This window comes from Ambystoma mexicanum, chromosome 5p (genome assembly GCF_040938575.1).
Source record: "Ambystoma mexicanum isolate Mex_15411 chromosome 5p, UKY_AmexF1_1, whole genome shotgun sequence".
Lineage (NCBI taxonomy): Eukaryota > Metazoa > Chordata > Amphibia > Caudata > Ambystomatidae > Ambystoma > Ambystoma mexicanum.
The window spans coordinates 1,206,857,299-1,206,883,010 of record NC_090930.1 but is presented as its reverse complement, the minus strand read 5'-3'; the positions used below and the strand labels follow the sequence as shown (position 1 = coordinate 1,206,883,010).

The following is a 25,712-nucleotide window of genomic DNA, read 5'->3' as shown; positions in this document are numbered from 1 at the left end:
CTTTGGAACCTGTCATAAGACAACAGATGGAGGAGTACTCTAGAACATCTACAACTCACCAGCGAGCCCAATCTGCAAAACCAGACCTGCTTACAATAAGGTCTTCCATAACCATTGCATTAGCTCCATTCATTAAACTGTATGAATTGCTGAATGACACCTTGAAGGATCACACCACCATGCTGGCAATGGTTCACACCAAGTTGATCTTTGTAGAAGGCTTCATATGGGTTTGCAAACACAGAATATGATAGTGGTGGAAACCTCCGTGTGTGATTCCAGCCGACACGTGCAATCCATAGACCCCTTGGAAGCATCGGCCTTGGCAAGTCCTGTGGGAACAGCCCTAGGACCACATGACACAGTGAAGAAGCCAGGACAGGAGGAAGCGTTAGAGGTCATCAACCCTACATTCTTAAAAAACTGACTGGTGGATAATCTCCCTATATCGATTGGGGAAGAAGGGTATCTAGTGATTCCCTCGAATACAAAGCATCGAATGCAAAAGCATTCAATGCAAAAGCCTCGAAAAAATGCATTTTTTTGTAGGTAAAGGTTTTTTTTTTTTTTTATTAAAATTGGTTTTAAGGGGTAAAAAAATGGTGGTTGGAGGGACCCCCCATTAAAAAAAATGGGTGAAGCCCTGAGGCGGAAAGGGCTGAGGACGCTGTTTGGCTGTGGCGAGTGGAGAAGGAAGCAGGAAGCAGACTCAACTCAACTCTACCTATTTACTTCCATAGAACCCGGAGAGGCCCAGAGAAAAGGGTAGAGGTGCGTGTGCCTTTAACAAGTGCTGGTCAGCTAACTATTTAAGGCCGCCTCTGTGACCCTTGCGGCGTGAAGCCCTGAGGCGGAAAGGGCTGAGGACGCTGTTTGGCTGTGGCGAGTGGAGAAGGAAGCAGGAAGCAGACTCAACTCAACTCTACCTATTTACTTCCATAGAACCCGGAGAGGCCCAGAGAAAAGGGTAGAGGTGCGTGTGCCTTTAACAAGTGCTGGTCAGCTGACTATTTAAGGCCGCCTCTGTGACCCTTGCGGCGTGAAGCCCTGAGGCGGAAAGGGCTGAGGACGCTGTTTGGCTGTGGCGAGTGGAGAAGGAAGCAGGAAGCAGACTCAACTCAACTCTACCTATTTACTTCCATAGAACCCGGAGAGGCCCAGAGAAAAGGGTAGAGGTGCGTGTGCCTTTAACAAGTGCTGGTCAGCTGGTCAGCTGACTATTTAAGGCCGCCTCTGTGACCCTTGCGGCGTGAAGCCCTGAGGCGGAAAGGGCTGAGGACGCTGTTTGGCTGTGGCGAGTGGAGAAGGAAGCAGGAAGCAGACTCAACTCAACTCTACCTATTTACTTCCATAGAACCCGGAGAGGCCCAGAGAAAAGGGTAGAGGTGCGTGTGCCTTTAACAATTGCTGGTCAGCTGGTCAGCTGACTATTTAAGGCCGCCTCTGTGACCCTTGCGGCGTGAAGCCCTGAGGCGGAAAGGGCTGAGGACGCTGTTTGGCTGTTTGGCGAGTGGCAAGTTGGCGAAGAATGGCGGCAGCGCCGTCCCCTGTATTGAGGACTCGAGCCCAGAGGCGACATGACTGTGCCGGCATAATAGACGACACTGCTGTACAGCGTGTTCCACTCTTGCAGAAAGTAAGTCGCTATCATACATGCTCTTCTGACATAGTCGACTGCAATTCTGATCTAAATCATGAACAGGACCATGATCTGGAAGCGGCTATCCATATTCACACATACACTCTGTGCGACACAGTATTTGAACCATCTGTTGTTTTAAGTGTAACAACTGAACCCGCTAATTCGCGGGACGAAACTCGCCTGCCTGCTGGCGCTGCTGTGGAGTCCTGTGTCGTTCCAGGTGGCGACGCGCTGTGCGCGGCCGGTATGGGTGCCGAGCCCGGCGTTTCTTTGCCGGTGCCTTGCCTCGAGGCTCCAGCTGATGCTGAGACTGGGTCGTCAGCTTGTGGCGGCGGCGCGCCCGCTTCGGCGTTGCCGGTTGCGGGCGCCGCTAATCCCGTGGACGCTGTCTCAGAGAGACCGGACTACAGGGGGAGGGGGAGGAGGAGTTCAGCTCAGCACGGCTGGGGTGCCTCTGAGCGTAAGGTTAAACAAGCCTCCAGTACAGTGGGAGAGGGAGAGGCTGCCCCTGGTGGAGATCACCATGCAAGAAAAGAATCAGCTGTGTTGAAAGACTGTAACCCAGTGGGACTACAGACCGCTGCGTCTTGTATACATGAATGTTCTCTCTCTAGCCTGGCCTGCGAGGACTCTATGCTTATCGCAAAGGAGTCAGATGTACTGTTCACTGCGAGCTTGCCAGTGTGTGTCAGGACTAAATCGGCCACTGGGTCCTCTAGTGAAACTCATGAAGCTATTGTTAATGATTCCATTCACCAGCAAAGTACTGTAAATACAGGAAGCCAACGTTCTGATCAGACCTTGAAGCTTGATAACTTGACTGAGTCGAATGTGAGCCACATGAATGCTGCAAGAATAGACTCACTGGGAGTTGTGAATAAGGTTCGACAGAACCTAGTGCCCTTGAACAAAGTATGCTCTAATAAGCAAGTCGTAGAGCAGAGGTTTCCTATGGACTTTAACGCTAAAACAGCCTTAAAACGAAATAATAGCCAATTGTTGGGGGCAACGGCTGATATCTGGTCGGAAGTTTGCTACAAACGGCCAAAGACATTTGACCACTTGCCAAATGAGGAGTCGCAGCATGAGACTTCTGTCATTCATTTGACCTCCCAAAAGAGACATGCCATATTAAACAGGAAGGCAAATGGCGTTATCGACGAAACATACTGCAACAAGCACTCCTCTCACAATGAATCTATGGACTCTTCACTGATGGAACGCCCGTTCCCCAAAATTCGCCGAGACAAGGAGTATCATTCTGGCAGATCGCCGAAGCTCAACAGAAAAACTACAAGAGCTGAAATACCGGCTGGATTGTCCTCGTCTGAATTGCAAGCCATTTTAATGACTTCCTCGTCGATTTCACTGGCCCCTTTTATGAAACTCTATGAAAATATACATGAGGCAACTAAAGATTTAACAACTGTTGTGGCAATGATGAACTCCAAATTGATTCAACTGGAAAAAACTTGTGATCGCTCCTATGTCGAGCAACACGAGAGCATTAAAAGATTGGATGCAGCCTTTAATTTACTAAGCGAGAGTAGAAAAAGCGATCCATCCGACAAAAGGCTGTTCGCAGAAGTTGCCCGAGAGACACTTGCCCTATTCAAATACGAAACGAATCAGTCACTTCGGCAAAAGTCCGCCGAGTATGTCATTCTTGATGGGGAGCAAACTAGTGCTAAGCCTAGACCCCAAGCTGCTCAAGAACACATCAAGTCTGTAAAACACCGGCATATTCAAGCTGAGGCCTCGAACGTAAAAGAACATCAATGTCTTCAGTCTTCAATCCCACCATCGATTACTCTGGTTGGAGAAGAGCCCTCAATATCACTTACGAAGGGTGTTGCAGCGTCATTAGACGTCGGAAATAATGCCTCAGAGCCTCTGACGATGAATGGTCCCTGCTCTTCGGTAATTTCCTTTGCACCAAGCGTGGCAGACTTGTCCTTCCACACAGCCTTTGAGCAGGCCAGATGTGCCGCCAACAAAACCTGCCATGACCCCCAAACGGCTTCAACCTCAGGAGTCAGCATTCAAATGGAACCGACTTCAAAAGACAGAGTTATTCCCTCCACAGTGGGGCAATCTAAAGTTTTTCCAATTTTTTCTGGAGGGATCCATGCCTCGGAAAAATCTGCGATAATACCACCGATATCGCAACTTGCTGTAAAAATAATCAGTAAGAAATCAAAAAATCAAAAAGCAAAGAAAAATAATGCTTCAAATGGAGCGCGGAAGTTTCTGCGGAACATTAAATTGGTCCAGACAGTGCCTACTGACTTGGTTAAGACATCCATAGGCTCTGTTCAACCTATAAACCAAGCCCAAATGCAAGGAAATAGTGTAAACTCAATACCTGTTAAACAGCCACAAACTAAGAGTATTACAACAACCATCGACAACGCAATGGAACTACTGGACCTGTCAACTTATGACGAACCTGAATACGTGGAGTCGGAAGCTGCCTCTCCAATAGGCGTTGACTTGCCACACAATATGGGCGAGCACCAAAGTAAGGCACCTTTCAATGTAACGAGAAGCCTTCACAGCTGATGGACAAAACAATGTTGGACAAACCTGCGAAAATTCAACCTCGCATTGATAAGGACGATTGCAGAAATCCCGTCACAAAACGTGGGTCGCATGAAAGATCTTGTGAAATTATTGAAGTACGGGATAGTAATAATTCTCTGCCTCCTCCTATATTCAGCCCAGTGTTCCTCACAATGGATGAGAAGAGAAAACAATGCTTAGCCAATTCTCAAGCTGATACACTGAGGAGGCTTCGGTCGAGCTCAAGTCGTAGCAACAAATTGGTAAACGAAAATGATTCCCATGGGGCATGGAACAGATGTATTTCCGTTGAGTCTTTGGATAACAATCGAAGTAAGGTGAAAGGGTTTGTGGCTGACAGACATCCCCAAACATCAAAGGAAAGTGTGTCAAAGTCAATCTTGACTATGAACTGCCCCCATAAGGTGATAATTGAGAGCTTAGAACCAATTGATAATCTGATCTTGAATCGAGGAACTGTACTTAAGTTACTTCACCTTGTACCAAGCTTACGTGCCATAACTTCAAATGACATAAAAATCGTGGAATTTCCATTTGAAGGCACGAATGACAAAGTAGTGCTCCATTTAATGACAAACTTACTTACTACTTCAATTTTGGAGGAAAACGTAGCATTGTTTTCATTGGGTTTCGACGTTTACAAATTTACTGTGCCTGATGCGTCTCGACCGACCTCAAATGGAAACTCGGAAGATCTAAGGGAGGCATCGCCGAGCGTTCTTATAACAAAGGTTCCGATAAGCAACACAGCGTTGAATCAATCACAGGAGCACTCGACTATGAAGCAAGTTTTTGATCAGAAATGCACTCAACCATCATGTCCGTTAAGGAAAACTCATATATCAACGAGTGATGTTAGAGTGGCAGGTGATGGCCAAAATGCACAAATAAGAATTACAATCAAACGAAGCAAACTCTCCCATGATATCATCAAAGAGGATACTCAAACCGTAACTTCCATCCCAGGAAATCATGAATGGCAATGGCTAGCAGGGGCCCTAAACACAAAAAATACCCAATAATGCAAGGATAATGAAGCCCCCACAGAGTACTGTTTAGCCTCCTGGAACACACGAGGTTTTATACATCTGTTTAACACAAGCTGGTTGGACAACTTACATATCGTGTATTTACAGGAGACTTGGTTAAGTGACCTGCCGGTATCCTCGGACTTTGAGATTGTAATAAATTCGGCTATAAAATCAAAACATGGGCGTCCTATGTCAGGGTTGCTGACAATGGTGAGAAGAGCATCGGGTTGGCTTATCTTAAATTCTATCAACCATTCTCCTTATATTCAAGAGACGACCATTGAAAGAGCCGGTGTTCATGAAGATACGCAAGACAAGATTGTAATACTGAACTTGTATTGGAACCATCTACGGGCAGGCAAAATGGATTTTATTGATCAGATAACAGGATTAATTGATCTCCGAGTGGAGTCATTAGATTGGTCCAAGATAATTCTTTGCAGTGATTTAAACATCGACCTTCTTAAGCAAGAAAACCTAGATCTAGGCTCATTGGCACAAGCATGGCTAAGCGAAATGGGTCTACGTAACATTCAGATGTTGAACGGAAGCACCTGTGGTGACATTCCACCTTTGCCCACATGGCATCGTGCGGATTCATCATCCATTATAGATTACATGTTTGTGTCTGAAGGCTTGAATCCTAGGATACATTTGCTGAAGATCTGTGAAAAAGCAAACAGTGACCATGACATGTTACTCATGAAATTTGCAACATCTGGAGGCAAGCAAAGACCAAAGTGGCCACATAAACTCCAGGTTGAATCCAATAGAGTTTGCTTAAGATTGGAGGAGAGTGAAGTCAATGTGGTGATGATCCAGTATTGTCAATTAAGTACTGATCTGGAATACGATCAATTATTGACTCGATTCAAAACCGTAAAGACAGGTCTAAAAAATTCAAACATGGTTCGGACTCATCATTTCGATCCCGAGATCCTGATCCAAAAACGAAGGATGCGTGCTGCACTTAGGAGAACTAAGTCCCTAGATGCCGCCACTCGAAAACTGGAAATAAAGAAGGCGAAACAAAAATATAAGAACTGGTTGAAGATGCACAAATATGCTCTAATGCAAAACGATGCGGAACAGATGCTTGCGACACTAAGGAACAAAAACTCAAGGGACTTCTGGAGGCTCATTAATAACTTTCAAGCTCCTCAATTGGCTCTGCAGTCCTGCATGGTCCCGGAATCCGCATGGATAGCTCACTTTGAAACTCTCTACAAGGCAGAGGCACCAGGAATTGTCACATTGGAAACACCTTTGAAACCATGGGCTTTGACGTTTCCAAGAGAGGATATTGTATCAATAATTAAGAACGCAAAAAACTCACGAGCACCGGGCCCTGATGGCCTTACCAATTTTACTATCAAACAACATCCTGAATCATGGGCATCCATATGTGTAGCCCTATTTGATAGAATAAGTAAGTGCCACAGGACCCCCAAATCTTGGAAATCTGCTGTCATTGTCCCCATATTCAAGAAGGGAGACAGAACATGCCCAAAAAACTATCGCCCAGTGGCACTATTGGATGTTTTGGGGAAAATCTACGCAACAATATTGCAGCAAAAACTCGTGGCATGGGCAGTCGAGTTTAATCATGTCGACAAAAGGCAATCGGGATTTGTAAAGCAAGTGGGCTGCTCACTAAACCTGCTACTTCTGAATCTGATGAAGATGGAGGCTGTAAAGTCTAATACAAAGGTCTATTTGGCCTTCATTGACTTTTCATGTGCGTTTGATACTATCGACAGGCCTCTTCTATGGTTAAAACTACAAAGTTGGGGATGTCCGGCTGACTTATTAGCAGCAATTCAAGATCTGCACTCTGAAACTTCCATACAAATCCGTTTGGATAGTTCTGGAACTTTATCAGCACCAATCAAAACCTATAAAGGGGTAAAACAAGGCTGTCCCCTAGCTGCCGCAATATTCAGCTTATTCATATCAGATATAGGTTTTGCGATTGACTCAATAAGCTCTTTTCCACCAAAAGTAGCAAAGTCCCATCTAAGCTGGCTGCTATACGCCGATGATTTGGTCCTGATGGACCTAACTCCTGTCGGCCTTCAGAGGAAGCTGAACGCGGTTGACCAATATGTTTCAACTAACCATCTGGTGATAAACACTAAAAAATGCGAAATTCTGATGTTACACAACCTGAACAGTAAAGGAGGTAAAACATCTAGAAAACAAAGATGGTACCTGGGTCAAGAGACCATTCAGATAGCCGAGAGCGTAAAATACCTCGGCATGCTAATAAACTCGTCAATCAACCACGGTCCATGGGTCATTGAAACCAAAAGGAAATGCAAGCAACTGGCAAGTCAAGCTGTCATCATGCATAAGAAATTTGGAAAATTTTCATTAAAACCAGTGCTTGCTTTCTACCAGCAAAAGGTAATCCCGGTTTTACTATATGGCGCTGAAAACGCCCTGGGATGTAGCCACGACACTTGGGCATCGCTGGAGAACTGTTTCTGGTCTAAGGTATTGTCTCTCCAAAGGAGTATCCTGACATCATGTGTGAGATACGAACTGTTGCTCATTTCGCTCCATGCAAGGGTATGCTGGACTCTGGTGAGTCTGTTTCGCAAAACTCGCTGGCGCGAGCAAATACCGCAATTTGACATCTTTTACGATCTGTCGCCAACAAATAACAGCATGGTGGCACTGTGGGTCAGGAGATGCGAAGAGATTCTGAGTGAATTTGGAATCAGTCTGGACATGCTGCATAACGACCCGAACGCCGCCAAATTAAAAATCTGGCGTGCGGATTGGGACCAAACTTGCTCACAACGAGCTGCAGCAAAAATGATGAGCGAGGCGCCGCTCGAAACACAGGCATTTAACTCTTCAAAACGTTACATCGAGTTGTTTCCAGATCCTCAGGCTCGAAGAGTGTTTATGTCAATGTGCTTAAACGTATTTAAAACCAAGGAGCGGTTGGCGTAATGGAAAAGTATGAATATCTCCAATCTAACGTGTAGACTATGCACTAAGGACAAGGAAACCCTTAAGCATTTGGTGATATTTTGCACGGCACTTCGATCAGAAAGGACATATCACCTGGGCCCTTGGAGCCTAAATCACCCCTCCCTTTGTGCCGACGATTGGTGGGCCAATATGTTCCAAGGAACGGACATGAAGTTGATACTACCATTGACTCGTTTTCTAACGATAATTGAAAATCGTTTGGATTAAGTGTTGGTTGACGAGCAATGAGGATTTTGATTCGACCCTCGGAAGAGAAAATGTGAGGGGTCTTCTTAAAGGACTGGGATACATTGATGTGTTGTGTGTTGTGTTTTTTTTGTAAACATTTTAAAGGTTTGTGTTAAACCGATAAAAATAATTTAAAAAAAACAAAAAACAAAAAAAAAAATTAAGAAAAAAATGAATTTTCTCAATGCATTTTTTTTCGAGGCTTTTGCATTTAATCCTTTGGATGTCGAGGCTATCACTAGGAACCGGGAAGAAGAGCAACTGTTTACCCGACCTGATCATCGAATCTACGGGAAAGGCCAATAAATTGAGCAGCAATAAAAACAGAGAATTATCGTGCTAAAAAAACCCAAGGTCACTCAACAGTCGTGCCAGAAGCTTCCTCCAAAACCGTTGCCCCGTACTCAAAAGATGAAAACATGCAAAAAGCTGCCCTGAAATTCCCATAGGAATTGGCTATTAGAAATCCCCATGGAGAGGGAGAGGGCAGGGTGGATACTCCGCGCCACCTGTCACAGAGCCAGCCATTGTTGGACGCCGGACCTGCAGACACCACTGCGGCTAAGGATCCAAGGGACGCTGAAATCCTGGAGTTATCAGGAGACAACATCATGAACCAGTCCGTCTATTCACTAGAAAATGTATGGGTTGATCAGAATCCTGGACACCCAAGCAGAAATCCTGGTCTACCACCCCAAACATTCCCCTTAAAAGGGAGGGTTAACGTGGACGCAGCATAAAACCCCCAGCAATTTTCCACCCTGGAGGAAAAATGGAAGAAAATCTCCCTGAAATTCCAGTGTGCTACTTCACAACTCTGGATGCTGACTAGTGACCGTAGATGACCGAACAGATGCACAAGATGACTATTCAAGACCTTGTAGCATGTCTACGAACAAAATGGACATGATTTCACAGCAGCCGGAGAGGGTTGACGGAGAAAGCAAGAGGGGATTAGTAGGGGGTCGACCGCATAACCCTGTAAATGGTCTCCCCCTGTTGATATTGCCAGAAGGGGTGATCAGGGGGAGACAAATGGGATGTGCCCCACACCCTCTAACATCGCTGAATGGATCTAAATCTACTCGTTCAGTGAAATTGGAGAGAATTGTGGATCACAACGAAGTATTAATATTGAACAGAGTGTTTGTGATGGACTTACTGTGCTGTATTCTGAACCTTCGCCATGTCCTCTCTACCAACCTGAAGATCATCGAATTCCCAGACGAGACATGAACTGACTGTGTCTATCTTCATATTCCCTCCCCAGTGGTTAAGGGTATGTTACTGGGTGCAGCGGAAAGTTTCTTAATGCTGGATTTTGATATAACTAGGGGAGAACATGATACGAAGAATAATCACAAGTCAAAAACAAACACTGCCTGTCATAACAGGAAAAGCAGGGCACTAGCCTGGAGGAATTCACCCGAGAAGGAGCCACACTTGGGGGCAGGAATGAGTTAGAAGAAATGATGTCCTATAACAACCCAGTGAAAGCGACTGGGACACTGATTTGCCTGTTGGGCGACTGCCACCTAAGGGGCCAGCATCTCAGCGGGACAAACCGAGGTGCACAGCCCACCAGAAAGCAGCGATGACGAACTTCACCATCACTGCCCAAGCCAAAGACAACGTGGAGTATAACTGAGAGGTCTCGTCTCAGTGAAGAAACTTGACACATCCATTGGACAGCTATTCCTGATCTTGGCTATCAGGAGCCCACAGGCACCTAAAGCTGGCCTTGTGGAACATAATGGGCTTTAAACACATCACAACAAAGAGTGACGTGAATTTGGGTGAATCTGACCTATTGTGTCTACAGGAGACTTGGCTCTGCCGAAAACCAAACATTGATGGATTTGAAGTATATCTGAGCCCTGCATCTAGGGGTGCAAAGCAAAGGCCGTCATCAGGACTCCTGACAGCAATCAAATCGGGAAGTGGGCTGAGAGGGGCTAAACTGGTGTCTCCAAATCTTTTTACGCAAGAAATTATCACTGAATGGCAACCTACAAAAAACAGCAGGAAAAACGCACCTGTGGCATCGAGATTGGTAATTATAAATGTCTACTGGAATCCAGCAGCAATCTCGAACAAGGCTTTCCTGGACCTGGTGGACTCACTCATTGAAGACGCATACATCGAACAAGAAGCTTCAAGTATCATTGTGTGCAGAGACTTGTATGCAAACTGTTTAACAAACTCAGAAACTATGGAGGAGGGTCTCAATCAAACAACTCCAGCTGTAAGAGCCAAATTATGGAACGGCTTAATGACAAATAAAGACATACATCAATTAAACGGCAACATGGCACAAGACATACCCCCATGTATGACTTGAACAAAGCAAGGAAAGAAGGCAGTCATGGATTACATTTTTGTCTCTGAAACTTACCTACCAGTGATACAGTCATTCAGAGTAGTGATGACGGACAACAGAGACCACAACTTGCTAGAAATGACATGGGAATCAGGTCCTGGCCTCACATGGGCACAATCGGTAGAAGTCTGAAATAGAAGAACAAGACTAAAATTGTCAAAAAAGGCAATTCACCTCCTCACGAAAAAATTCCTTGATCTACCAATGCAGAACGAAGCACCAGACGTGTCCACGTCAGTTGACTACTATCCCTTAATGACGTGTTTCGTCTGTTCGACCTGAGAGGGGCCTACAAATCAATTAACAATAACTCATGCTTTTCATGTAAAGGTTGTGGCACAAAGGAAGTTAATGATGAGGGAGCTACGCAGAGCACCGCAAACAAAAAGACCAAAAGACTCCCTCGCTGCAAAATCTGCCATAAAGGCCTACAGAAAATGGCTCTGTGACTACAGGTACAAACTTTACCAACAGGACTCTGAGTCTATGTTAAAAACAGTGCGTGGGAGACGTGCAAGAGACTTTTGGACACTCATAAATTAATTGGTAGGGAGTATAGAACCCTCACAAACAAACAATGTGTCAAAGGAAACTTGGATTGCTAAATTCAGAAAATTGTATAAAGAAACTGAAAAGTCAACTCATGCTGTGACGTCTGAGATGACAGCTTACTGGGACATCCCATATGACACAGAGAGCATAGAGCATAATAACCAAAGTAAAGAGCCTGTGAGCCTTTCGTACACCGGGCCCTGATGGCCTGAGTAATGCCACCCTAGAGGAACATCCAGAGGACTGGGCAAGGTTCATCACCTTCTTGTTTGACCGTGTTCTTAAGACTCAGAAGATACCAGACTCTTGGAAGACGGCAATTGTGGTCCCGATCTTCAAGAAGGGTAACAGAGTTAATCTGGGGAACTATTGCCCTATCGACTTCTTGATGTGATTGGAAAACATTTTGGAGCCCTGCTCCTTCGCAAACGATCGACCTGGTCGAAGCTACAGGGTTGTAATGACCCATTCCAAACGGGGTTCAGAAGGGGGATTGCAACAGAAGCTAACATATTGATCCTAAACATATTGAAGACCAAGGCTTGGCAAAACAATACAAAGATATACTTGGCCTTTGTGGACTTCGTCCAGGCCTTTGATCAGGTGGGGCAGAGCCGATTGTATGACAAACTGGAAAAAAGGAAGTACCCTGAGTCTATCCTTGCTCCTTTGAAGGCACTCCACATGAACATCTCAATGAGAACTAGACTATCCAGTCGGGTCTTCTCTCTGTGGAAATTCAAACCTGTAGGGGTCTATAACAGGATTTGCCACTGGCTCCGGAACTCTTCAACTTTTTCCTGTCTGATATTTACTTGACACTTCACATGGCAAGATCTTTTCCGTCAAGATTAGGGGGACCCACCTGACTAGACTCTCATATGCCGATGAACTTGTGTTAATATATCAGACCCCGGTGGCCCTCCAGCGACAGCTTGACCTGTTGAGAGGATACATTTTTGAGAACACCCTACAGAGTAACACGGACAAAACTAAAATCCTTATTTTTGAAAAAACCCAGAAAAAACATAACAACAAAACTAAGGCTTAAGCATGGCACCTGGGACAAACAAGAATCAAAGAAGTCCCTGCATTGAAATACTTAAGAACATGGGAAAACAACAACCCCTTGGAGAACCCATGTTGAATTCAATGCATAACAAAGCAAAATCACTGGCAACCCAAGCCTGTAAAATAAATACAAAATATGGACGTTATTCACTGAAACCAGTTGTGGACTTCTAAGAATGAAAGTCGTCCCAAGCCTCATTTATGGTCTAGAGGCAATTTTTAAAAATCCAGGATAAGACATGGCTCCAAATCGAAGGTCTTTTTTGGAGAAAAAAATTGTAGAGTGCCTAAATCTGTACCAATGCACATTCTTCGAAGAGAACTTGACTGCCCTCCCTGCGGCTCTTAGTGAAATGGAAAAGATTGGCACTAAACGGCAAATGTATAGAAAAGGCTTGCCCAGACATTTTTTAACTTCTCAGAAAATAATTAATCCAAGATTTCAGTTGATCTCTGACAAACTGAAAGACCGCTAATGAGGATAATCTAAAGATAATTGGATGTACTAGCGAGGATCTACTATCAAACACAGACATAGTGAAAAAGAAGTTATACAATCAGGACTGGATCACAACACTGGACAAAGCTGCAGCCTACAAACTGTATTGCCAGTTAGGACATGAGACAAGAAACCTGGGCACTCTCTCTAAATACCTAGAGAAATTTCCGAGTAAATATTAAAGAAACCATTTTCTACGGATTAGACTAAACCTCCTCCTGACTAAGGACATACTGGCTGTACGGTCTCTCGCCCTGATGCAAACATCTTTAGCCAGTGTCGATTTTGCTCAGTTCTGCACCAAGTAGAGACCTTAAAACACATATTGGTATTTTGCACAGGACTTACTGAAATGAGAACACACCATTTCTACACACTTTGTGTCTAAGCTCATTGAAAAAGCAGTCAGCGTGCCCACTGTGTGGCCTAAAGTGGCCTCCCCAAAGGAGATGGACTCTGTAGAAAGCGGTTGATTGAATTTTGTTAAAGTTTTATTTTCCTACATTAAACTAACACAAAAAAAAGAAATAGCATGAGAGATTACTACACATTTTGAGTCTGGATGTGGTTCTTCTAAGCTTCTTGATGTGCCAAAATGAATGGCTTTTCTGGGGGGGTGCTCTACCTTGCCTATTATAACGGTCCAGGGAGGGCTATATGGGTCGGAACGGTAGTACACAGAGGACTCACAGAGATGTTTCAAATGTTACTTACAACTGCAAGGTCTTTATGTATAATGGTGTTTTGAGACTTCTCATGTTTTGCGTTTGTCTAGTTATGCATTTAAAAATGTAATAAAAAGACATTTAAAATAAAATCATAATAAAGAGTATACTTCTCAGAAAAAGGGACCAGCTATGCTGGTGTGGGATGATCAAGCAAAGTTAAATAAGAAATTAGGCCCCAGCACATCAGACCAAGTGCTGTCAGTACAGTCAGACGGGGCATCACCACCTAGGGAGGAGTTCCCAAGGCTGTTCTAGCGCTATTTCTATCAAACACAAGGTCCAACCCGTTCCAGTTACAGTAAGAGCTGCGTTACAAGAACATTTACAGACAATGGTGAGGGAAGGCACCATACAAACAGTGAAGACCTCAGAGTGGCTGAGTATGGTAGTGTTCATGAAAATAACCATAGTAAAAGGACTTACGCATATGCATAAACCTCTGCAGCACAAACGAAGATGTAGGCACGGACAGCTATACACATCTAGGCATAAATGAACTCATTTTAATGATGAATGAAGCAAAATACTTTTCAAAGCTGGACATGCGGGATGCCTACCACCAGATACGCCTAAAGAGTTGTGGCCCCTCACAGCATTCATAGCTGCATTCATAAATCTATTTGGCACTTATGCCTTGTATGCCTTTTGGGCTCTCCTCTGCTGCCTCTGAGTTCTAAGGAATGATGGACTTGTTGCTACACACAATTGGAACTGCTTCATGCTTCCAGATGATATCCTCATCTAAATGGAGGATGAGAAAACACATGATATTGTGTTGAGAAAGGTGTAAATAAATGACAAAATACATGAGTAAAATTGAGTCATGAAAAATGCAAGATCAAGACATGGGAGGTTAAGTAGCTTGTGTATAATACATTGCCAGAGGGCATTAGCGCAGAGAAGAATCTCTTACAAGCTACTGTGAACACCCCGGCCCCAGGCAACAAAGATGAATTGCGTTGTTTCCTGGGCTTTGAAGAATATTATTCAAAGTTTGTGCCAAATGTTTCCGAACTGACGGCCCAAATGAGACAACTCCTTAAAAAGGGTCCAAAACACGTCTGGACAAATGCCCAAAGGGAAGTGTTGAAGGAAGTGAAGTCGAAGATTGTCAAAGCCATGTGTCTGAGGTTGTTCCACCCACTATACAAAACCTACATTACTACTGATGCAAGTGCATATGTCCTAGGTGCAACTCTGTGATGCAGAAAAGGGGTGACGTTGAACCTGTGGTGCCATTTGAGTTGAAAGCACTATCCTGAGCAGGAAAAACATGATTCCAAGACAGATCACAAACAACTTATACACATGTCAAGCCCATGGAGGCCTCCACTCCTAGATTGACACACAAAGCAACAAAGCTACAGAAGTACACCTATGAGATACTATCAATTCCGAGTTCAGAGTCCAACCACCTTTGATTTAGTTATGGCTAAGCCCCAAGTGTACTTTTTCTTGAGTTTGTCTCTTTTACAGCAATAGGGTGAGACCTTAGGAAAGCATGGGATTTTGGACAGAGGACTTTTTTTGTGTTGTGGGAGACATCCGGACGTGCATCCGTTTATACTTTTTTGTAACAGAGTAGGACCAAGATCTCTAGATTTAGGGACAGCATAGGTTTCTTTTTTTGATTTCTAATAAAATAAGATTTTAACAAAATGCCACTTTGTCTCCCTTCTGATTCTGATCTACCACAGACTGGATTGCAGAATTGTTCTGTTCTCTTCCACTTGAGAGAAGGGGGGCTTTATTTTGCAGGCAGTGGTGTACATGCATCACTGCCTTCAGAAGGATGTGTGAGTGTCTTGTTGGAAGCCTGGGCACTGATCGCGTGGCCTAGCAGTCCCAAGCATGTGTAGGCACACATGAAGAGGAGACAACTGAAGAGACCATGTCAGTCTGTCACTGATGCAAAACAAATGAGGTGATTGCTGTAAGGTTAAGAATGAATCTTAAGACTATGGCAACTGCTCTGGGCAACCCTCCAGACCATCATTCTTCAGCCTGCCAAGCTATTACGAAAGGATAAAGAACATATACCAATCAGATTTGGTGCAAAACCAAAAGGGGCGGTTCAACCGGAACTGCTTGGTCACAACCCACCTGCCGAGAACACAAACAACCCCATTGGGCGTCATCAGTGTAGTGCAGCCTGGGTTTTTAGTCCCAGCAGGAATGGTCTGTGCAGAGTTGCCCACCTGGGTCTTCTGGGAGCTCGATTGGTGCCGCTTATTTGTAACCAGCGCAAGCATTTTTCTCCCTGCATTAACTCCTGGTAAAAGCATGCATCAGTTTTCCTGCACAGAACTTGCTGGATTAAAGGCCCTACTCCCCCTCCAGCACTATCTGAAATGTTGTCAGGCCTAGTACGATAGCGGCTTGTTTTTGTTCCTCTCCTTCCTTTCTCCTCCTCTCTCCCTCACCTCTTGTAATATTCCGGCTCTACCAGAAATGTTGCCAGGCTTAGTATGGTAGACACACATAGCCGTTAGTAGAATTGGAGCAGACGTAAGTAATAAGAGAGTAAACTCTGAAGAAGGTTGCTATACGAAGAAGACCCTAGTTGGGATCGAGGGAACAACTGAAACACATGTAGACAATTGGAATCTGTGAGAGGTGTATCTACACAGATGGGTTGATTGGGCAATAGACCTAAAACCCAAAAATGTAAACAGCTAAATTGTCTTATCTAACTAAATAGGGTTAGAGACTAGAAGATGGAGAGTATGAATGGATTGCAGAATGAGTATGAATGAGTGGTAGTGGAATGTATTAGGTGAGTCTAGGTTTTTCTTTTTTAGAATTAACTGAGTATTTCTTTTTTAGAATTAACTGAGTTTTTCTTTTAGAATTAACTGTGTTTTGTTTCAATTTGTTTAAACATATCTCATGTGGAATACATTTTGAGATTGTGTTTATTTTATTAAATGTGAATGACACAATAAAATTGAGTTTATTAATTGAACTAATTGAATGTTTGGTTGATATTTGTGAAAAGACTGTACATTAGGAAAAGAGGTTATCCCTCTCTACGACTGGTTTAACATAGATTGTTTCATTAGTACGGTAGACGCCTGCCTGTTTCCCATTTCCTTCCTATCTGTGTCGTTGCTCCCACATTCTTGTTGTTCATGGCCTGTAAGGAATGTCACGGTTTTTTCCTTGTTCCCTCCCTTGCCCTGAAGTGCTTTGAAACACATTGTGTATAGGCGCTATATAAATAAACCATCATATCATATCCTACTTACCTTAATCAGAAGGATAAACAATGTTTCCCATCTAGAACTTGGCGATCTGCTGTTTCTTTGTTGACTGTGATTTCTTTTTATAAAAATAAGAAGATGGTGGCAGGACTCTGAATATAGCAGGTACCGCCCACTGGAATAAACTTCCAGTTGCCATCAAATCTGCGGAGAACCACCATTAGTTCTAGAAAAAAGTCAAAACATTTCTCTTCAGGAAATCGTATGCCCTCCACCCTTGATCTTGAAAGAACTGTCATTCTGTTCTGTGCTGATCTAGTCTGTATTGTATTGTATTGTTTATTTATTTATATAGCGCATATACACAGGCAAGTGTTTCAAAGCGCTCAAGGAGGGTGAGAACACTGGGGAAAAAACAACAGCTGCTCAGAGACCTTGAAACTAAGAGACAATAATAGTGAGCACATGCAGAGTACGTGCATACAATACATTGTACCGTGTGAGATATAGCAAATATCCCTGACAGCGATTCTGCAATTTTAACAGTACAGTTAAGGGTGAAGACAGACAGCACACTTAGGGGTGAAGACAGGGGTGTACACCCAAAGGCACTCCAGCTCACAGTGGTCACTTATACAGAGCTCTCAAGTTTCCCATGTGCAGAAGCATGAGAAGGCCACCCTTTAGGAAAAGTACAAGTCCCAGAATTCGCCTATCCTTTGGTTTGAAACGACTGTGCTCGCGGGGTTGACGCTTTATGACATGCCTATAAACACTTGGGCTCATTATTCCTCGCCACATTAAACAGGCCAGTGAATAATACGTAGCTGACGTTGCTTCTATTAAATTGGATACATTTGCTAATAACTGTCACGACACCCTCGCCCTCTATTTTCAGCCTGGGGAGTGTGTTTGGAGTTGCGCAGGCGGTCGACTGAGGTATACTTTACCCCGCGTCAGGTATAAGGCTCTATCCAGCCTTGCCCTCCTCAGGCGGGCGGCGGGGAGCGGGGAGCGGGGAGCGGGGAGCAGGGAGCAGGGGGGCGGTATCGACAGCCGAGGGAGGAGCTCGGCGTCTGCTCTCGGCCAGACCGGTCTCACCTGTCTCGTGAAAGCCGCGAGAGCAGCACCCGTACTGCGCGAACGGTGCAGCCCGGGCTAGGAGGATCACAAAAGGGGGCGCTCTCTGGGACTGACTGGAGAGGGAGGAGGCGCGCGCACACATAGTCCCAACCAACGAGAAACGTCGAAGCGCCAAGTTCACCTCAGCTCGAGGCACCACTTGCCCGGGAGACCCTAAGGATTAATTCTCCCCAAGTACCGAGGTAAGAACAGCCTATCGGTGTGCAGCGAAAGATCACCAGCCAACTTCAGCAGAAGTTGTTTGCAAGGGCCGCCTACGTGCCCTCTTTACTAAAGGGGCCCCGTCCTCTGCGATTATCACCGAGGTTACCGTTCGTGAAAATAAATGAGCCCGGTGTGTTCTTTTGTTCCAATGGACCGTTTAGAACCGCGTTGGATTCGGTTCTCCAAAAGCACCCTTGCGTAATCAACTTTGGTAGGGTCAGTCATCCCCAACTTTCATGACCTTTAGTTGGACTCTGAATACGGACACCTCTGCCAAAGCGGTGTGTGTGTGTACGTGTGTTGTATATTTTAGTCCTGTTCTGGCTGGAGGAGAGTTTGGTGAAGGAACAGGTGGACGTCTTAAAGGCGGGGTGGGCTTTCATATATATATGTTTTCATCACCTTTTCCAACAGTGTTTACACTTCCCATGTCGCTGCAAACGTACCCTAAAGATACATTGGCTATTTATGGACCGCTTGACGAGGACCCCAGCATCTAGAGGAGCCGTGGTGGCATTTCAGATCGTAGCCAAATTTGTACTTAATGCATTGGTTTCCCGAGTATATATGTCGACTATTTGCGCTACCAGTACCAAGTATTCAAATTAGGGCGGAAAGTGTATATACAGTTGGTGCCCATTGGCTTCGGTGATGTTTTGCAATTTATTGAAACTAGATATGATGAAGCTTTTATGCTGCGCCAAATCACGATGGTAATAGTATAGGAGCGTTTAGCGTGACCTTGGGGTGAAGTACTCTGTGATCATGGGGGGCGGTGGGGGGTAGGGGCAAGAGGATGGGCAGTAGAGGCTACGAACCCAAGCGGCAGTGTCTCACTGTGGAAGCAAGCAGTGTGCGTTGTTTTTTCTCTCTCAAGTTTGATATTGAGACAGGACATCTTGCTCGTAGAACGCCACAAAGCGGTTATTTGAGCTCGTTGAGCCCCAACCCTCTTACACAGTTCATAGGTTGCGTCACACCGGCTTGATACCACGGGGCACACTGTTATAATAAAGACTTCCAAAAACAAATTAGAATTCGGAGAAAAAAGTAAGCGCTTAGGCCATACACACTGCGTTGATTTAAGATTGTGTAACCTCCTCTCCCACACTTAATGGTTAGTTGTAAACCGCACTCTTGGTGCAGTACAGGCTGGTAGATTGCTCGCCACAGGCTCCTGCTATGTCTTTGGGTAACGTGTCAGATCATCCCGTTTTTTTTTTGTCGCTATTATGTGACACGGCAGATGTCAAATGTTTGTTTTGCAATCCTACCTTTATTGTACGCGTCCCACTATCTACCAACACCATACCAGACGCCGTCCCCCACACCTTTTAACGGGTGTGGGGCCAGGAGGGTGGCGGCAAGCTGCCTGACCGGGACTTAGGCCAGTGGGACACCTCTCCCTTTCGGTGCCTCAATGAGGGTGCCCAACGGGAAAGGTGTCCCGCTGGGAGGACAATGTGCGCTGAGCACTTCCTGCTCAACATGCGCTTTGTCCTGGTGGCAGAGCACCTTCTTACCCTTTCTTCACGGGAGAGGTGTCCTGCTGCCAGGATAATGTCCAGAGGGGCTCTCGCGTTGCTCTGTCAACAAAGCATTTCACGGTGAGCCATTAGGCACTGAGGGGAGGGAGGACCATTATCTGGTACTTTTCTCCCTTTAGAAATGTGCATGGGAGGGAGTGATCAGCAGTGAGAAGGGTGCACAATGCTGCAGGCTTTATGAAATAATGACTATGGCTTTACCTAGTGGGGATTTGTTAGGCTCACAATATGCACGTTACAATTGTGACTTTGCAAGCAGGATAGGAAGAATAAAACTAAAGCCATCATCTTATTGATCAACATTTCTGTGATGAAGTTTATAGGGTAAAGTTAATTATGAAATGATTCTTTATTATGTAATATGCTTTTGCTTCCAAGGCATTGCTATAATTGAGGTATTATTTAAGCACATGGAATGCAAAGGGAAACTAATATCTATATTAACTAAACCTCTGAAAATGTGCTCAAAATTGCCCACATCCCGTTTTCACCATTTAACCCACGTGTGCTCCTGGGCAGATCATTTAACCACACTGTATTATCTGCAGCTCTGCAGTGATTTACTTCAAAGTTTGTCAATATATCGTGCTGTTATTTGCCACTTGGCTTACTTATGGCAACTTTTTCTCAAATCACTTCCATGGTGCCTCCCCAAGTATCAAGGATTGGTGATGCTCCTTGTGATGTTCATTTCTGTTGGTGCAATCCATATGCAAATTTAGGAGGTTGTATGTATTTTGCCCAAGAGCGCCTGGACAGAGCTCTAATAGACAAGTTCCCTCCATATGTAATGATTTGCAGTTTTAATATTTCTGTTAATGTGTTAAAATGCCATCTGCCACTAATGTTACCAAAACAGTAGATTGGGGCAGTGGTGGGCGTGAATGAAACCATTTGAAATAGGGTGCACTGAATTTTGGGGGTGAAGTAGGACTTTTTCCCCCTTGGTTTACGCCCCCACTCTTGCATCGCTGACCCTGCCCCACACAGGGGTGCAACATCATTGAGCTACTTGGGCTCCTGCCCCCTGAAATGTGAGCTGAGGGGTGGGGCTTCCCTGCTGACTCTTTAACAGTTGAAAGGATCAGGAACATGGTCCTGGGAGCATTTTCTTCCAAGGTAAATCTGCTCAGGTGATCAAGCACTTCCTTGTCACAGCCCCCCTAACAAACACAGGCTGTGTCCCTTGCTCTGCAGCCAGTGCCATAATGAACACAACAACGTTTCTTTTGTCATCAGCAGCATAGTCTTTCTTATGCATGATGGTGAATTTACAACTGAAAGACCAGCAGTCACCTTGCAAATCTGTGACAGCTAAAACGACCAACACAATAAAACACCTTTTTGAAATATTTGTTCACACCCATAATGTTTAGCTTGATATGCTGAAAAGTAAGGTTTGCTTTGATGTCCTTAATTGAATGTTCTTAAAATCATACATAACACGCTGGAGGTTAGTAATAAATCTCCAAACATATGTGAGTTTATTACACAACTTCTTTGTGTGACTTGAGCACTGAAAATAAAGTGGGTAAAAGGGTATTTTTGGCCTTTGCATTAAAAAAATGTATTTTATACCGTAGCAATGGACAGTATAGAGCAATAATCTCTACGGCTCAATAACGCTTCTGCCTGTCCTCGATATGCTTTTACACACCCCTGTCTAGCACACAGCACATATAACTATGAGGTTCGAGGCAGTCACAAAATACCATTTCCACCTTCATTACTTCCCTTTGATTTCCATATTTAGCAAAAAAGGGTAACCCCATTTCTCCAATCTTAACCCTGGACTCATTAAGATGCGTCATGTATCCATTTCATACATTCCCTTGACTTTGCTTAGCAATTCCTCCTCATTGCGGATTTTGCCTCGTTTCCGAAATTTTGCCACACAGCACCTGGCCGCCACCATCGTGGTGCGGGTCATGTGATTTCCCCATGATCCATGAAAGGACCCCCCCCCCCCCCCCCCCCCCCCCAGTAGTTCTGTATATGGGTACATCCTCACCACATGTGGTAGTAATCAGAGCCTGGTGTTGGCATCTCCTCACCGTGAGTCTGCTTCTGGGTGTAGGGCCGGTGGGTGGTGCCAGCAGTGTATGATTTTAATTGCCTGCATCCTATATTATATAGGTCCCTCAGGATCTCAACTCCTAGGTAGCGGAACCGGTCTCCCCAACATTGAAGCCGAGCCCCTTCATGTAGGTTCCATTCTGGTCCCTTGCAGGCAAAATCCCTATTCTCCTTCCCCATTTGCTTGTCTGCTCCACTTCTCGCTGACCATCAGTACAACCTTGGGTCAGCCACCAGGTTGAAGTCCCCACCCCCCTGTCCCCTTCCTCTGCTGCCGCAAAGTCCTTTCTCAAGAAGGGGAGTTGGTCTGAGTTAGGTGCATATACCGTGGCCAGTGTGAACCTAACTCCATACATCTGTCCCTTGAGAGCTAGAAATCTACCCCCAAATCCCCTCTTCACCTGGAGCCCCTTCATCAGGAAGGTTCTCGCCAGCACAATTCCCACCCCTTCTTTTTTTTGTTCTTTGTTGGAAGCCCAGAACATCTGTCCCACCGCTCTTTTCCTCAATGGCTGTTTCATCCCCTGCTTAAAGTGGTTTTCCTGTAGGAACAAATTGGATAACCAGAGGTTCCGGAACATACTGTATGTCAATTACCTTGTTTGGTGAGTTGAGAGTTGCCACCTTGAGCTCAACCATACCCTTTTCTGTGATGTTGTCTTATAACCAGAACTTCCACCCTGTCTGGGAACCCCGCTGCCCTTCCCCTGTATGTGCTTGTGTGCCCCCCCCCCCCCAGCCCACAACAAAAAAACCCCAAAAGAAAAAACCATAAACATTCAGGGCAAACAGCTCAACCAAGTAAACACCTGGATCGCCACGTCACCAATGTGGAGGCTTGCAATAGGCCTTGCTACCTCTACCCCAATGAGTATATAAACATAGACAGGGGAGCACATTCTTGTGCATGGCCCCCTTTTAGCGTTCTCTTTTCCTTTTCTGTTCATTTTGGAGGCTTTGATTGCTGCACCCTCAGTGTTCTGGCCTGTCCCGAGCTCCCCTCTCCTGCATTCTTGGGCTGGGAGAATGCACTCTTGAAGCATTCCCTTAACTGTCGCTGACTCTCCCTCTCAGCTGTATTTCTTTGCTCTGCAGTTCCTTAAGGAGGTTGTCTGCCTCCTCCCCCTGGTGTAAAACATAATCTTCCCCCTTAAGCTCAAATGCCAGGGCAAAAGGGAAGCGCCAACTATATCTCACCCCCTCTTTCTTGGAGTCTTTTTGTTAAGGGCCTGCATGTCCTGCGTTTGTCCAGAGTGTACACCGATAAGTCATGAAGGCCAACTGGGCACCTTCCTGTTCTCTCGTGCCTTTTGGAAGATTTCCTCTTAGTCCCGATTGTAGTGGCATTGAGCCATCGCTGAAGCGCGGTCCTATCCCTGCGCTCAAGTTCTTTGAATCTCATGTCGACCTCCACATCTAGTATGTCTACTGCCCATGGCGCATGCTCAAGTGCTTCAAGGTCCTCCCCGTTCCCCCCCCCCCTTCCCCCATTACTCTTTTCTGTAATGGCCCACACTGAGCTCTGCACCTCAGCCCTGAAGACCCGCAACTCTGAGTACTGCATGGATGTCCTGATTTAGGCCTCCCAGGGCCCCTAATTCATGTCTGGCCCCCGCTTCCCTCACAATCTTAGTTTCTGCAGCAGGGACCCTCTTTGTAGCTTCCTTCCACCTCAGGCCTGGTTGGCGTGTGGACCGCCTCACTCCCTGGGAGGCAGAATCACTCTGCGGCTATCTCTCACCTCCTGGGCCTCAGCCAGGCCCTTGTCTTAATCTGGGTCTAAACTGTTGTTGCAGGGCTGTGTACGTCCAGGGTCCACTTCTCCAGCCGTCCCCACCGCTGTCTGTCCTGGCCTGGGGGTCTCTGCTACGCCTGATTGCTGCTGGGCCCTCTGCCAGCCTCCTCTGACCTCTGCTGAGTTATGTGGGGTGGCAAGGGGCGGGTGGGGGCGTCTTCCCCTGATGGGCCTTTCTCCCACTTTATTTCCTTCTTGCGGTGCCGGTGCTCCCTCGTCTGCTCTCTTCTGCCTGATGTGGGGGCTGTGCCTCTCCCCAGGTGCGAGACCAATTCACTACGCGCCGTTGACCCAGAGCTTTAGGCTGAGTAGTGTGGGTTACCCCCCCTGCTCTTGTCCCTGTTCTATGCCCTGACCCAGAAATGATAATGCGTACACAGTTATGTTTACGTGGAAAAATTTGTGGCCGTAGGGCTTTTTATTATATACAAAATTGACGCTACACACTGGTTATGACAACTGTACAATAACCAACGCTTTTTGGGCACCTCGTGTCCAGGGGTTGGGATGCCCCCCTTCCTTTAGCCTCCATTTCGTTGTCCTGTGGCATCCTTTCCTGGACACGTGCCGCCACACCTGAGGGGTTGCTTGTCTATACCGCTCAGGTCCCCCCAAAACAGCGACCCTACCGCCCCCTTATTTGCAACCCTGTGCTGCTAGTGCTTGAAAGATGTTGTCCGCAAATCTCCCCCAGCCCTTGTTGGACAGGTGTACCCCGTCCTGGTGGAACCAGTCGGGGTCGTTCTGTGATAGCCCATGTTTTATGAAATGGAGTCCTGTGCTCCTGCAGTACTTCTCTATCGCTTTGTTCAGTTTTTTCCGTGCCGTCTCAATGGCCTGCCTCTTGCGCGCCCCGTACCAGATTCTGCGGGTTATGATCTCTGACATAAAGATTTTTGTTTTACCCCAGCAATGTGCTATCGCCCTTAGTGATTCGCACATGTCGCGCATTAGCTCACCCCGGTTTGTTCTGACCAAGTCGTTCCCCCCCCCCGAGGTGGATGACCAAATACTCGGGAGGGTCCCTGAAACCAATCAGATCTGACAGCCTGTCGTGGATGTCCTCCCAATGCATCCCTGGGAGGCCCCACCATGAAGTTATTATTCTTTTGAAATGCAAACCCTCTCTGTAATCCTCGATCCACCTGCCTGCTCTTGTCACGAATGAATGGCCGACTATCCATGCTGATTTGTAGGGTGTTTTGTCTGCATGGGAAATGAATCATATCATGTTCTCTCGCACATATCTCTTGAAACATTGCGATTTCCAACCCCCAATACTCTTTACTCCGTCTGCCCCCAGTCCACCTGCCCATGCTGATGTGGCTGCACCTATCCTAAAAGAGTGGGTCCCGAACTCTGCCTTGTCCCACCCCGCCTTTGTTATAGTTTTCTTTAGTACTGCCTGAAATTGATACCTGCTGAGGGCCCTACTGTCCCTATGTATCAATAGCTGGCCCCCTACTTCCGGACGCACTTTGAGGAATTGCTTTGTGATGCACCTTGGGCAGTGCTCTCTTTCTTTGATACAATTTAGTTCTATTGTCCGCCCCCTCCCCTTCTGGTCTGTTTTGAACTTCCTTAGTAATATTGCCATTCCTTCGGCCCTTATGCATATGTCGGTTTTTGCTAATCCATCCCCTGCCGCTGTGTTACGCGCTACTAGCTCCCCGACCCTTAGTGCCCCATAATATGCTAATGCAAATGCTGCCCTAAACAATTTGATCTCGTAGATGCTATTGCATGTGCTGTGTAAGAGTTTCAACAGCATTGTCATCTTTGCAAAATTCAGAGGCCTCCTGCTGTCAGGTGTCTTTCCTTCTAACCTTGCCCACCCCTTCATTGCGTATTTTATTCGTGAATTTGTTGTCGGGTCTGCTATCCCGGCCACTTTCACCGTGTATGCTATCGCCGCCAGGTGTGCTGCTGCCCAACTTTTCCTCTTGCCTTGCGAAAATGCGCTCCCCACAAAATCACCTAACATTGCCACTGTGATGTCCCCGACCTTTTTGGCTCCTGTTTCTCCT

At 45.7% G+C, this 25,712-nt stretch overlaps 2 protein-coding genes across 10 annotated transcripts in view; one reads left to right on the top strand and one right to left on the bottom strand.

The window, feature by feature from the left end:
* The window catches only part of LOC138481500 (cytochrome c oxidase subunit 4 isoform 1, mitochondrial-like), a 718,121-nt gene extending 700,020 nt beyond the window's left edge, over nucleotides 1-18,101 (bottom strand). For 2 of the 6 annotated variants that reach the window (XM_069613684.1, XM_069613688.1), the window contains exons 1-2: nucleotides 17,871-17,943; nucleotides 10,883-10,995 (exon numbers count right to left, since the gene is read on the bottom strand). Coding sequence is in view for 2 of the 6 variants with exons in the window: in XM_069613682.1 (XP_069469783.1) it covers nucleotides 10,887-10,901 (15 nt within the window). In the remaining 4 variants the exon portion in view is untranslated. Of the gene's footprint in view, nucleotides 1-10,882; nucleotides 10,996-17,870; nucleotides 17,944-18,021 lie in introns of those variants that run through there. The other 4 variants (XM_069613685.1, XM_069613683.1, XM_069613682.1 and 1 more) reach the window with 3 other exon arrangements.
* Nucleotides 18,102-18,110: 9 nt separating this feature from the next.
* The window catches only part of LOC138481499 (MARVEL domain-containing protein 3-like), a 401,994-nt gene continuing 394,392 nt past the window's right edge, over nucleotides 18,111-25,712 (top strand). For all 4 annotated transcript variants that reach the window (XM_069613680.1, XM_069613678.1, XM_069613679.1 and 1 more), the window contains exon 1: nucleotides 18,111-18,245. The gene's annotated coding sequence lies outside the window, so the exon portion shown is untranslated. The remainder of the gene's footprint in view (nucleotides 18,246-25,712) is intronic.